This window comes from Macaca mulatta, chromosome 12 (assembly GCF_049350105.2).
Source record: "Macaca mulatta isolate MMU2019108-1 chromosome 12, T2T-MMU8v2.0, whole genome shotgun sequence".
Taxonomy (NCBI): domain Eukaryota; kingdom Metazoa; phylum Chordata; class Mammalia; order Primates; family Cercopithecidae; genus Macaca; species Macaca mulatta.
This window is the reverse complement of record NC_133417.1, coordinates 96,292,430-96,306,564: the sequence shown is the minus strand read 5'-3', so window position 1 is coordinate 96,306,564 and position 14,135 is coordinate 96,292,430. Positions and strand designations below refer to the sequence as shown.

Sequence of the window (14,135 nt, the reverse complement as noted above, 5' to 3'; positions counted from 1 at the left end):
TCTTTTTTTTTTTTTTTTTTAGTTGTGAAACAGTAAGTGTTGTAAGTTCAGAAGAACAAGGGCATCCTGGTCTAGGAAAACTGACAGAGAAGATGGGCACAAAGCTGGGCACAGAAAGATGTGTCAATGTGATAGGGGAGAGGAGCTTCTGGGGGGAAGGAATGACCCAGAACAACAAGATAAAAGCACAAGACACACAGTTGAGAGTGAACCAAGTACGGCTCACATGGAATGCACTTTCCCACAGTAGGCCAGGCAGTGACAGAACCTAAAAAGGTACAGTGAAGTGACCACGGCAGTGTTATCTACAAAATGATCCCCCCAAAACATGGTACAATGGTGACATAAGTTGGGACATGTGAATATTATATCTTTCTCTTGGGAATTCATAGTACACAGTCACGAATGAAGGCCATGAGAAGTCTTTCTACAAAGAAACTTAACCAACTATTCTAACGTGTACCTGGCCAAGGATCCCCTTTTACAGGAACATCTATCAACTTTATGGGTGGATTTTTTTTTTTCCGACTTACTAATTTTTTACTGAACAACTCACTTTGGGTAACACTATACCCTAGTAACTCAGCCTTTTAAAGGTCTGAACCAGAATGAGGGCTTGAGGATTTGCAAAGGGCCAAGATAGCAGGGAACAATAAATCAGACATAGTGACTGACAGGAGGAATGTAAGGGTCACAGAAAATGGGGAAGTAGGTGATGTTCTAGAATCCAAAGTCAAGACGGTGATGAAAAGGCTATTAGCACAAACAGTGAAGTCCATAGGGGACCAAGTATTATGTAAGAGGTAATAAATTTGGATTTCGACAGGTTTGGAGAGACAGATATCTCCCTAGAAAGAAAACTAAGCAAGAGGTTAAGACTTGGAGTCAGTTTCTCAGATCTGTCCCCTGTGAACTTTCGGAGCTGAGCAAGTCTCAAGTACAATGAAGGAGTTACAGTGGTGACCTTTAAGACACTTTTCAATAGCAACTTTCTGCCATTCCAAAAATTGAAAATTTGAAATAAAAATACCAATATAATCAAGTTCTATCTTTAAAGTGTGAAATGTGTGAACGTAGGATAAAAATAAACAATTCAAGATGAATTTCAGTAAATAGATGAGAGGTTTTTAAGAGATCATGCAATTACAGCCACTCAAGAGACATCTATGAACCTTTATAAAGCTGACGTCTAACGTCAGGCGTCTAACTCTATTTTCCTCCCTGAATGTCACAGAATACCTGCAGAATACTACAGCAAATAAGCCCTGAACCTGACCAATGTGGCAGTTCATATATTTTTATGAATAGCTCTCAACACTTTGAAAATTTCAGGCAAGTGAGAACTTTTTCATAAATAGCTCACTATATCAGGGGTAGCTCAAAACTGTGATCTACCTATTATGACTATTAGCAGATTATATGAGGACCACAAAAATAACAAGCCACGCAAATTGGCATAGGCCCAATGTCTACGAAAATTAAGCCTTTCCTTAAAGCATTTAGACTATGGGTCTAAAATGAATAAAACAGAGACCAATCACTCTGAAGTACTTTGAAGGGAAAAAAATGATCAGTTAGGAAGCTAGTATATTTGCAATCCGAACATCACAAATAGCACTCAGGATCTAACATAAAATTTAAAGCAAAGCAGCAACGATGGAGGAGAGAGAAGGTGTACACTGGAAAATGTAAGTGGCACCAGCAGGAATCTTGCAATTAAGGTTCTTGGTGTATTTTGGGGGAGCTTTGTTGTTGTAGTTGCAGTGTGAAAATGCTTTCATGTAACCAGTGAAAATTAAGTAGGCAAATGACGTGTATACGTACTATAATGTCAATAACTAATAATCTGTTCCACTGTCCTTTCAATTCAATTTTCTAAAAAATCTTTAAAGACATTGCATTCTTTTTTTAAACAAATTTAAAAACCTGTAATGTACAATTCTGAACTACATTACTACATTTTCATTTTAACACAAGAAAATTAAGCCATCTGTGCAATCTTAAAGCATCTTGAGTCCAGGAAGAATTGGACTGAAAGTCCCCGGAAGGCAGAGATTTGGTTTTCTCTTAAGCCTCTCTTAAGTTATCAAGGAAAGACAGGCCCCTCGCGTTTTCAGAAACTTATCAGGTGCTTATCTGATAAGCAAAAGAAGAATGTCCATTTTTACTTTTCTGCTATTTCTAAAACTGCCTATCTTGGGAGAATACAAATTCCACACCAACTCTCCTCCCGAAACCCAGCTCTGCAACGGCATCCACACCGCTTCATTCTCACACATCAAAGTTCTGAGCTCCGAGACTGGATGCCCTGTGGCATGCTGCTCGCAGGCAGACTGGAGACCAGAGATCAGTCAAACTCCCTGAAACTCCCAGATGACAATCTATTCCTGAAGATAAAGGCATGGCCAGCGAGGGGGTAAGAAAAGGGACTGGCTATTCAGTCTCTCACTAGCAGGCTGAATCTTGTCTCCCTCAGTTGAGGAAGGAGAATGACACAGGACTGAGAAGCCAAAGCACTCAGAAAAGGACAAACTGAGAAGCAGTTCAATCAGTTCTCCTAGCTTTGGACCAGCCAAGGACACCTGCAGGAACCCTGACTCCAAGTGACAAAGGAAACAAGCCAGGAAGGAGAGGGACAATAGGTGGGCTCTCCCTGTAACTCCTTAAAACGAACTCCTTACAAGTGACCAAAGCATCAACGTACTCACCCAAAGAACCAAAGTATTTCCCCAAAGCTTCACAGTACTCATTCAAAGCTTCACAGTACTCATTCAAAGCTTCACAGTACTCATTCAAAGCTTCACAGTACTCATTCAAAGCTTCACAGTACTCATTCAAAGCTTCACAGTACACCCTACCTGGTGGCACTTCGTTGTTCTGGGAAGCAAGTGGTCTCTGAGGCTTGATCTCTGGGCTAGTGACTCAATTCCCTCATCTACAAATATCTCCTACTAAAGGACAGTGATGAGAAGGAAATCAACCTACAGAAAGTACCCAGCATAAGGCCTAGCACAAAGCAAGCACCCAATACTTAAAAAACAGTAGCATGAGTTATATCATATAACTCATTATTAATGATTCATTCTTTGGAGACTTGGCATGTCTGGTCCACAAGAGCCTTTTAAAATGCAAATATGACTGAAGTCTATTAACAGCCTTAGTTGACAGCCACGTTGAACACAGGATGAGGAAGGGATGCTGGCAGGTGTGCAGAGAAGAGGGTTGGCAGAGGTACCAAGGACCTGCCATGCACCAGGGAAGACACTGTTATTCAAACCTTCTCCCATTGAATGGTAGTTTATATATCATTTTTTTGGACCTCAGTCAGGGTTCTGAACCTGAACCCTTTCACATCATTGGAGGCTGGAGGAAATAAAACCTAAGTCGGAGAAGAAGCTGGCACCTGTGTTCAGTTTTGTTCCACTCTCTTGCTTCTGTTTGTTCCCAGCTTTTGTCTCAAAAGCAAGTGTTCCCCTGGCCTTGGTCACTACAGCTGTCATAGCCATTTTCATTTCACCAACATCCACTCTTGGAATGCATCCCCCTGCCCTGCTAAAACGTCCCTGAAGGCACAATGGATTTCCTTTCTTCCTTTTAAAATGTGTCTAATGCATTGCCTTGCATGAGCTGTGTGCTTAATAAAATATGAACTGATGAAGAAGAGGCTGAGAACTGCAAAGACCTACCAAAGGCTGTAAGAGTGTAATGCTGGGAAACATCCTTTTTCCTCCTCTATGCTGCTTATGGGAAGTTGGAAGGTGGTCACCTGCTAGAGTTTAGCAAACCATGTGTCTGCCTCTCCTCCAGAGGCAAACGTCTAAAACAGCCAGTGGAGGAGAATTTCATTGCCCGAGGAGACTAAAGTTACTGTCACCTATACCACAAAACCTGAGAAGACCCCAAATGGTGTCCTAGCTTGAAATAAACAAGGCAGAACTTCCAGTCTTCAAATTCTTATCTTAGAAACAAAACAAAACACCCAATATTGACTTTTCCATTTGCCCAGGAGCATTCTGAGGAATCCACAAACAATCCATGATGCCAAGTGTTAAACTCCATTCTGCTCCTGTACTTGGTGTCAAGGTCTGGTACCTCCTGCCCAGTGCCACTGTCAGTGCCACCCTAAGGACAGACACCACTGCTATTCCCTTTTCATGCAGATGCCTAAACTAGTTTACTTCCCCTGTGGGGAAGGGATGAGCACAAAAATCATGCAGAATATGTGTTCCCACAGAGCTCAGAAAGTTGATGATCTCAGAGGATATTGTACAGAAAGACCCTTGACACTTCCCTAAGGAAGAATGTCTTCTGTAAAAGGCTACTGCCAACACAAAAAGCATGTGCTGAGAAAAATCTACGGCCTGCTGCTGCGAGTGTTTCCAATTCTGATGTCCCACTTCCTCTTTATAAGCACATTCCTTCCCTCCTTATTTCTCTTCTTAAAAAGACACTCTGGCATTGGGTCTCAGTTAAGAAGCAAAGTGCAATGTTCTATTAAAGGCTGTAAGATAAAAAGGGCTTAAAATGGATTTCAATAAACATAAAAGCCTAGAATGCAATATAAGATCTACTGTGTTCTATCACTTCTAATGTTTGGAAAAAAGAACTTATTTTTAAATGTTGGCAGCCTAACTTTTTAAAAATAAAGTTTCATTCACTTACAGCTTATTCACACAGGCCATAACATACAGCTCTTTAGCAATACAGTTCTAAGAGTTATAATGTCCTAACCTGGCCTTCCAAACCTATCTCACAGTGGTTTTTGGAAGAATCAATAATAGATGTGAAAGTAATTTGAAATCTGCCAAGGGCTAATCAACTAGATAATCAAACTGTTGTTATTCCTATTATTAACACATATCATAGCATACAGTATATACCTAAAGAGTATGGACTCTGGAATTCCAAATCACACTTCCACCACTTACTAGTTAGCTACACAAGCACAGATGGTCCTCAATTTAAAATGGTTCAACTTAGGATTTTTGACTCTACAATGGTGCAAAAATGATAGGCATTCAGTGGAAATCGTACTTAGAATTTTGAATTGTGATGTTTTCTGGGGCTAGCCATATGCAGTATGACACCCTATCGCCATGCTGGGCAGTGGCAGTGAGCCGCAGCTCCCAGTCAGCCACACAATCACAAGGATGAACAACCAATACTTTACAGTGGACCGTGTTACCAGATGACTTTGCCCAACTGTAGGCTAATGTAACTGTTCCGGACACATTAAAGGTTCGGTACATTAGGTGTATTAAATGAATTTTCAACTTACAATATTTTCAACTTATGATGGGTTTATCAGGACATAACCCCATTGTAAATCTAGGAGCTTCTGTACGGTGTAAGGGGCAAGTTACGTAACTCCTCCAGGCCTCAGTTTCCACTGGAAAATGGAGATAACACCCACTTTATCAAGTTGTTGTGATGATGAATATAGTAAATGTATGTAAAATTCTTGGCACGTAATGAACACATATTAAATGATAGCTCTAATTATTGTTAGGCTAATTAAAATTCAAACGTTCGGCCAGGTGCAGTGGCTCACGCCCGTAATCCCAGCACTTTGGGAGGCCGGGGAGGGCAGATCACGAGGTCAGGAGATCAAGACCATCCTGGCTAACACAGTGAAACCCGGTCTCTACTAAAAATACAAAAAATTAGCCGGGCGTGGTGGCGGGCGCCTGTAGTCCCAGCTACTTGGAAGGCTGAGGCAGGAGAATGGCATGAACCCGGGAGGCGGAGCTTGCAGTGGGCTGAGATTGCGCCACTGCACTCCAGCCTGGGCGACAGAGCGCGACTCCGTCTCAAAACAAAACAAAACAAAACAAAACAAAAAATCCAAATGTTCAGCTATTGAAAACAGTAGAAGGGAGATAGATGAGACGACAATCTTACCCAAAGGAGGACAAATGCTAAAAACATGGATGCTACATGCTGGAGATCCCTTCTTAGCCAAACACCACCCACCCACCTCACTCCCTCTTCTTCCCCATGATGTCAGACGTTCCTCCTTGCTTTGCATAACTGCAGCGATCAGGGAAAGTTAGTCTTTAACTCCAGGCTTGACAAAGTGATGATTCATCCTGGGAAGGGGGTACAGCCTGTTGCCAGCCTTATCACACAATCAGGCATCCACCAGAATGGCCAGAGGCCAGAGACCAGAGACCAGCCACTTAGGATTCTGCTGTCTGTCCGCATCTCCAGTAGTGGCAGTGTTCAGATGCTTTACATTTTGTTAATGTATAGAACAATGAGTACTTGAGAGGAATTCAATTGTGTTGTATTTTATAAAACAATTCACAGCATAAGTGAAAAGTCCAAAATGGTAAGACAACAACAAAACAAGTCTCCCTCTGTTAGCTGCCCCAGCACAACGTTTTGCCAGGCAGTGTGTTAGTTCTAATGACAAACAGCTTGACGGTTGGACACCATCCCACTTCAACTTCACATCATAACGGCTCCTGAGGACAAGTCCCAGTGCTTTTCAGCCTGGCCTGAAAATCTGACCACATCCCCCACGAAAAAGACAAACCCTCAGCAGTAGCTTACACAGCTCTTTTCCATTACCATTTAGTGGGCAGGAGACATTTTTTTCCCCCACAGCAAGCTCCTAATTCGCCTTCTCAGGTTAAGAGGCTTTCAAACTTGGTTCATCTCAAAATAAATGGCCAAAGGGGTGATTTAATGGCGGACCCTCAGCTTGTCAAAGAGGCAGCTCTGGGCCACTTCCCAATCCTGTCTGCAGCCAGACTACTACAACAGAATGTCTCCTAAATTATCACCACAGTAATTCTAACCTTCAGTCCGACTTTGGGAATCCTTCCACCAGTGTCCCATAGGTACAAACCATGAATGCCTGGAAATGTCAGCCTCCTCCCAAAACAGTTTTGCTTGGAATACCCCATTCAAAAAACACACATCATTCAATCCCCCATAGCTTCCTCCCCACGTCAGCCAATCCTTTGGGGATTCTCGATTCCAATCTAGGAAAGGGTCGCTTAACAAATGTCTGACATATTACGTTTAATTCTACCACCTCTAAATGATCCTCACACAGAGAGTGAAAGCACAGAACACTTGAATGCCAGGGCTCCTCAGTTCAAACCCCAAACGCTGGTGTGTGTGGTGTGTTTTCTGGGACAAACTGTAAAAGTGTTTTTCAATTGTGTTACATAGTCTGATTCATTTATAGCAATGTCTAATTTTCTGGTGGTTTCTGCCCTCAAACAGTCCTGCAAAACTGTTGTACTATATTATACTATTAAAAAAATTATGTCAAAATTGATTCTATAAAATTTGTCTCCTACCCATTCCAGCCAATATCCACTAGCTACACACACAGACCCAGAGGCACACACATACACACCATAACAGTTCATAGCAAAATTTTTTCAATTCTCAAAAAAAAAAAGGGGGGGGAGGAGGGCTTCTTTCACTATAATTAACAAGAGTTGCTTTGAGCAATCTAACATTGGGAGCGCCTAGAAACTCAAGAAGCACACAACTTGTTGCAGCAACAAACGTTGGGCCGAAGCCTGAACAAAGCGCTACAAATAAGCTCCAGAAACTCACAGGGCCCTTGAACAAAATGTTGTGTTTGCAATTACCTCTCCAGCGCGCTCTCATCACCCTCTCCCAACCCTCTCCCCAAGTCTCTTCCCGGTCCCAGCACCCTTCGTGGCTCCCGTCTCTAATCTGCTTTCCATTCCAGCCCCGCCCCCTTCTCCTTCCCTCTCTGGGACCGTGAATCAATCCCATCCCGGGCAGGAAACGAGACCCAGGGCAACCCCCTCCGCTGCGGCGGAACAAAGGAGGCGAGCGCAGCTGCACGCGCAGGGAGGCCCACAGCGTCCCGGGCCCCTCCTCCCCCGCCGCCGCCGGGGCACACAGCACCTGAACCCCACTCCCCAGGACGCCCCATTGTTCTCCCTCCGCTTTCCTGCCCGGAGGAAGCCACGCCGTGTCTTTCCAGGGAGCCAGGAAACAGCTGTGGGCCACAGGGATGGAGGGGCTGTGGGTGAACACGAGGACAGCCGAGATTCGACTCTCCCCACAGGTACGAGAGGCATGTGGCAAAGAGCGAGCAACTTAGTTTACAAGCCCTTCTTCCCTCCCGCCACCCCCGAAGCCACTGCGGAGTCACGACCACCCTCCGCGACCTACAGCGTGCGCGGTTCCCGCCGCAGCGCCGCCTCCCCCGAGACAGCGGCAGAACCCGCTGACCCCCGCCCTCAGGGGGCGACCGGGCCAGGGACCGCGGGCACAAAGGCGCGGGGCGTGCGCCTCGGGGGCCGCGGCCGGACGCAGAGAGAAGGGCAGGGGAGAGAGAAAGCGCTCGCGCTACCTTGCTTGGCGCTACCTCGCCGGGCGCCACTCCGCCTCCACGTCGTCCTCGCTCTCCGGTGGCGCTCCGGGACGCGGGCCCTGCCTTGGGCTGCGGGGCTCCCGACGCGGCTGTTTGGCCAAGGCTGTCCCGCAGCTGCTGGCCGACTGCGCGCCCCGCGCTCAGGCACTGCCTCCACGCGCCGCGGTTGAGACTCCCGTGCGCACCCGGCTGCGGAGTGCTCAGCGGCGGCGGGAGGAGCCCGGCCACTCCCCTCTAGCCCGCTGGCGGAGGGGCCGGCCGAGGGGCGGGGGCGACGACCTCGCTGCCTGGGATTCGCCCCTCGGCGCGCGGGCAGGAACAGGAGCCACCGCCTCCGAGCCGACTCACCTCCGGCCGCCCGGTGCCGGCTTCACAGCGCCCCCCGGTGAGCGTCGTGGCGGCCTCCGCGCCTTGCGGGTTTGCGGCCCGACCCTCTGCACCGGGGGTGAGCCTGGATGGGACGAGGCTTGAGGGAAGGAAGGGCGACCGTCGCGGCCCCCACGGAAGGCAGTCTTTCTACCTTTTTTCTTCCAGACTTATTGACATAAAATGAGAAATACAACGTTTGACAACTCGAAGCCAGCCTGGGGGCACATTCCCGCAAAGAGTGGAAGTAAGTCTCAATTTTTCCTCCTCCCCAAGATGAAAATGTTTGGATGCCAAGAATATCAGAAAATATTAATTTCACAGAAAAAGAAAAAAGAATACTGAGTGGTGTGGTGTTTCTTCATTTACAAGGCTTTTAGTATCTTTTAAATTACTTGATCTCACATTGTGGGTAATAGCTACTGGCCAATTCTTTATGTTATAGATAAATGAGAGATAGTTTAAAAGAAATTTGAAATATCCATACATATTTGAATAGAGTGTATTAACTGGCCCTGAGTAATGATCAGTGATGGGGTATATTATACAGGCATGTAGGGGCCACAGAATCGGGACACCCCACACACACACACCTTCTCACTCAAGCCCTATTGCCTCATTGGAGAATTTAGAACAATCCTCTTGACCCAGGTCCTGGTTTCTTCATCTCCGCACAGGGAAGGGTGCGCATTCAAACTTACTCACTGGGTGAGGTGAGGATTACTTGAGTGAGGTGTTAAAAGCACCGTAGACACAGTAATTATTACTCATGGTTCTAACTACTTTATCCTGTAATGAAATAAATTGCCATAAATGGGACAGTTTTAAATGGACTGACCTGTATCTGGAAACTGTCACTAAACTGAGGTGAACTAAAGAATTCAGACCATATATAGTAACTGTTCCCACTGGCATGAGAACCACAGGCGCTGGGATTTGTTAAATGCCACTAGTAGAGTTTGGAAAGGTGGGACCTTCACAGACTGTATCTGCTGGGAACTGCCCCGTCATTAGATGTCACCATCAGCATCACTTCAGATGTACAGGTGGTGCGATAATGTCCTAAACTAACACATACTGGGTACCAGGGACTGTTCTTTGTTTAATCCTCGCAAAAACTTTGTGAGGCAAGTTTCTCTCATTATCCTTGTTTTACAGACCAGCAAAGCCAAAGACAGAGAGGTCTTCAGGGAATACATGGCTATGTGGTTTGAAGACTACCATTAGAGAGTGGATATTAATTGCCCTCCTTTTGAATATGGTCTGGACTTAGTGATTTGATTGTAACAAATAGAATACAGCAGATGTGATGCTATGTGACTTCCAAACCTAGGTCATAAAAGGAGACAAAGTTTTCACCTGGCTCTCCCTTGGGACACTCACCTTTGGAACCCAGCTGCCATATTGTGAGGAAGCTGAAGCCACAGGGAAGCCCATGTGTAGGTGTTTGGGCTGATGGTGCCAGCCGAGGACCCAGTCTACTGCCAGTACAACTTATACCAGGCATGTGAGTTGGCGAACTTTTGAAAGAACTCTGACTGACCACGCTGCCTGAGAGACCTAGAGAGAAAACCTAGCTGAGCCAAGTCAGGCCCCGGGAACGTAAGTGATAATAATAAAAGATTGTCATCCGGGTGGTGGTTGCATAGCGATAGACACCTAGAACAGTGACAGAGCTGGAATTTGAACCTAGAAAACCTGACTCTATAGTCTTCACCACAAACTATCAAGCACCCTACCTCAGACCTTGATAACCTAGCATGATGAAAACCCTGGAGATCCCAGCCTTCACAACAGACAACATATGAACCTGCTACCTGGTGATGTGTGTTAGACTCACTTCTCCATTTTGCTTGTCTGAGTTTAGGTTCTGAAGTGACTGCTTATAGCAGTTTGACAGTTCATGGAACTTCTGACCTCTACTGTCCAGTTCAGCTTTTCAAAAATAGCAGAAATGCAGATGGCAGGTTCATGAATATAAAATGTAAACAAATTGAAGAGTGGGGAAATTCTATAAACTTTTGATCTTGGGATGTGGCCAGATTTTAGAAAAAGTAGGTTTGAGACAACTATGTACTGAGTAGGTCTATTGAAAGAGCTAGCTGCCAGAACGAAAGTTTTGAAACTCCTGACTCAAGAAAGGGATAGGACAGAATTATGTCAGAACAGTTCTGCCTCTAGAGGGACCTAGCATAGTGGGGACAATTAAGACTTTCTCTCTGTTTTTAGCAAGTTCTAAAAAGAAAATAATAGAAACTGTAGAACACATCCTAATAAACACTAAGAAAATGAACCAAGTTATTAGCTAAAAATATTTCTAGAGAAAAACCATGCCTCTCTTTTAAAAATACTGTTTACCTAGTTTTCATAAATCTCAAAACCCAAGCTTATGAAGACATACCATGAGGTTTTAAAACACTTTTACCTTCCTGGCCATTTTTTTCAAAAACCAATCAATCAGCAACTTTTGAAATCATAAAAAGCAAATTAAAGTTATTCTCACAATTGTCAAGAATAGGTAACAGGCTGGGCTCAGTGGCTCACACCTGTAATCCCAGCATTTTGGGAGGCCGTGGCAGGTGGATCACAAGGTCAGGAGTTCGAGACCAGCCTGGCCAATATGGTGAAACCCCATCTCTACTAAACATACACAAATTAGCCAGGCGTGGTGGCATGCTCCTGTAGTCCCAGCTACTCGGGAGGCTGAGGCAGAAGAATCACTTGAACCCGGGAGGCAGAGGTTGCAGTGAGCCAAGGTCGCGCCACTGTACTCCAGCCTGGGTGACAAAGCGAGACTCCACCTCAAAAAAAAAAAAAAAAAAAAAAAAACAAGGAATAGGTAAAAAATCCATCAATTACAAAGGCATTTTTTACTTTCTCCTCAATCTATTTGGAGGAAACAGAAAGAAAGAAAAAGTAGAAAACTTATTGAGATTTAGGGTGAAAAACATAAATTATCAAATTATATGAATGCAGTAAAAGAATACAAGAAGTGTGCTTTGCCTCAATGGAAACATGCAACAATTTAAATTCATTCAATTGAAATCTTGCCATTCTTGTGGAAAATGTAGAATTAAAAGCATATCTCAGTGTGTCCCAGGAAGAGAATTACCACTAGGCATGTAAGACTTATTTTTTCTTAGTTGCTTTTACTTGAGCCCTTTCAAGAAAATTAAAAGGAGTTCAACATTGAGAAGAAGACTGACGAAAGAACCGTATGACCTGCCTCTGCCTCATTTTGATGTAGCAAACATAAAAGTGGACTGGAAGTCATACTTTTAGATTTTCTCACTGGCTCTGTCTTTGTTCTACTAAGTTTACAGTTTTGGCCAGAGATTCATACTGTTTGTCCTTAGTTATTTTACATCATGTGTTAAAGACTCTCTGTCTTTAAAATTCTCAGTCTTTGTTTTTGCCGTATTTTCTCTCTCACATACCCACCCAAACAGTTTTCACCTGCTTTACATATATTTTTTTAAAAAAATAAAATAAAATAAAGATAGGATCTCGTTCTGTCACCCAGGCTGGAGTGCAGTGGCACAATCATAGCTCACTGTAACCCTGAACTCAAACAATCCTCTCCACAATGCTCCTGCCTCAGCCTCCCCAGCAGCCAGGACTACAGGTGCATGTTACCATACCCGACTAATTTATTTGTATTTTTTGTAGAGATGGGAGTCCCACTATTGTTGCCCAGGCTGGCCTTGAGCCCCTGGCCTCAAGTGATCCTCCTGCCTCGCCCTCCCAAAGCACTAGGATCACAGGTGTGGGTCACTATTCCCAGCCATTACTTATCCTTTCAAACTAAATTCAGTTTTCGCCTATTCCTAACCATCATCTTGAATTAGATTCTGCTTTCTTTACTATGGTAGCATCTGAATGCCACATCCTCTCAGTACCTATTAATATGCCCCAGGTCATGAAATCTTTTTATGTATCCTCTTCTGGATGTTTGACTTCTCCAGCTAGATAGTAGGCCTCTAGATAAAACTAGTCAATCAGTTTGAAAACACCAGGACTGAGGTAAGATCAGTCTTAGAGAGCTGACTGTCCTAGGAAATATTCTAAATGCTCTACATATGTGTTAACTCTTTGAAGCCGCACAGCAGCCCAACGAGGTAGGTTATATCATAATCCCATTTTAGAGATGATGAAGCTGAGGCAGGCAACTTACACTGAGTGTGGCTTCCTCTTCTGCCTCCTTTCCACCTCTTCCAGCTCTTCCTCTTCTGCCACCCCTGAGACAACAAGACCCACTCCTCCTTTTCCTCCTCCTTAGCCTACTCAACGTGAAGAGGATGAGGATGAAGACTTTCCACTTAATGAATAGCAAATCTATTTTCTCTTTCTTATGATTTTCTTAATAACATTTCCTTTTTCTCTAACTTACTTTTTTTGGTAAGAATACAATATATGATACAATATAAAATATGTGTTAATAGACCATTTACGTTATCAATAAGGCTAATATGTCAACAGTAGGCTATTAGTAGTTAAGTTTAAGTTATACGTGAATTTTTGACTGCACGGAGGGTCAGCATCCCTAATTCCCAAGTTGTTCAAGGGTCAAGTGTACTGTATTATTTCTTTAGTATATGTCTCTTAGTTTAGGATAGTCCTCTAAATGCAGTAAGCACTGAGTTAGCTATTTCTTAAATAGCTTCATACAAAAGAAAATCTTTTAAAATATATTTAAAGAGTGCTTTAAAAATAAGAGCTTCATGTTTAAAGTATTATTTGAAATTAAGATTAACTATTACCAAAAAAAAAAAAAAGTTTCTATAGCATTGTCAGCCTCCAAGACTCAGCGGTAAAATCACAACTCTTATTCTAAGTATTTAACAAACTATAGATAAATGACATCAAGAATATTTGAAGGTAAAAAGACCGATGGAACTTATCCCAGGCAGGGAGAAAATTTACTAAAGCTATTTGAGGATAAAGGGAGGAATTTGAAAAGCTCACAAATAGGCTCCCTTGTAGGTACTGTACTAGACTATTTGAAAATCAAGAACAATTCTTTATTTTTTTTTTTAAATGTAATTTGAGCACTAAAATCAGGCAGTGAAAAAGTATAATTTTTTTCTCCACAAAATGCATTTCTCCACAGCTCAGAGTACTCTGAGCCTCAAATAAATTATAGACCCATTGCCAGGAAATTTAAATTGCCTAAATTTTTTCCCCTGACATTTTATAATTTAGCATTCTGTCATTTCAACTAGTAAAATAATTGTCTCTTTTATTTCTTCTCATGCTACAGCCAGTTAGGACTATGATGGCAAAACCTAGCTGTGAAACAATAAATCAATCTGAAAAATGGCTATACTTTTTCCCAATCTTTTTAAAAAATCATTTTCATTTTTCTAATGATAACTCGGGAGCTGTCATCTCGTTGCTG

At 43.4% G+C, this 14,135-nt stretch overlaps 2 protein-coding genes across 4 annotated transcripts in view; one reads left to right on the top strand and one right to left on the bottom strand.

Annotated features, from left to right (window-relative positions):
* The window catches only part of MYO1B (myosin IB), a 181,922-nt gene extending 173,331 nt beyond the window's left edge, over positions 1–8,591 (bottom strand). For 2 of the 3 annotated variants that reach the window (XM_028830384.2, XM_015110580.3), the window contains exon 1: positions 8,351–8,591. The gene's annotated coding sequence lies outside the window, so the exon portion shown is untranslated. 3 annotated transcript variants of the gene reach the window in all.
* Positions 1–14,135, top strand: part of LOC106992673 (uncharacterized) — a 71,238-nt gene that overhangs the window by 9,218 nt on the left and 47,885 nt on the right. The window contains exons 3-5 of the mRNA XM_077956525.1: positions 7,622–8,019; positions 8,099–8,756; positions 8,906–8,984. Coding sequence (XP_077812651.1) covers positions 7,622–8,019; positions 8,099–8,756; positions 8,906–8,919 — 1,070 coding nt within the window. The 3' untranslated portion in view covers positions 8,920–8,984. The remainder of the gene's footprint in view (positions 1–7,621; positions 8,020–8,098; positions 8,757–8,905; positions 8,985–14,135) is intronic.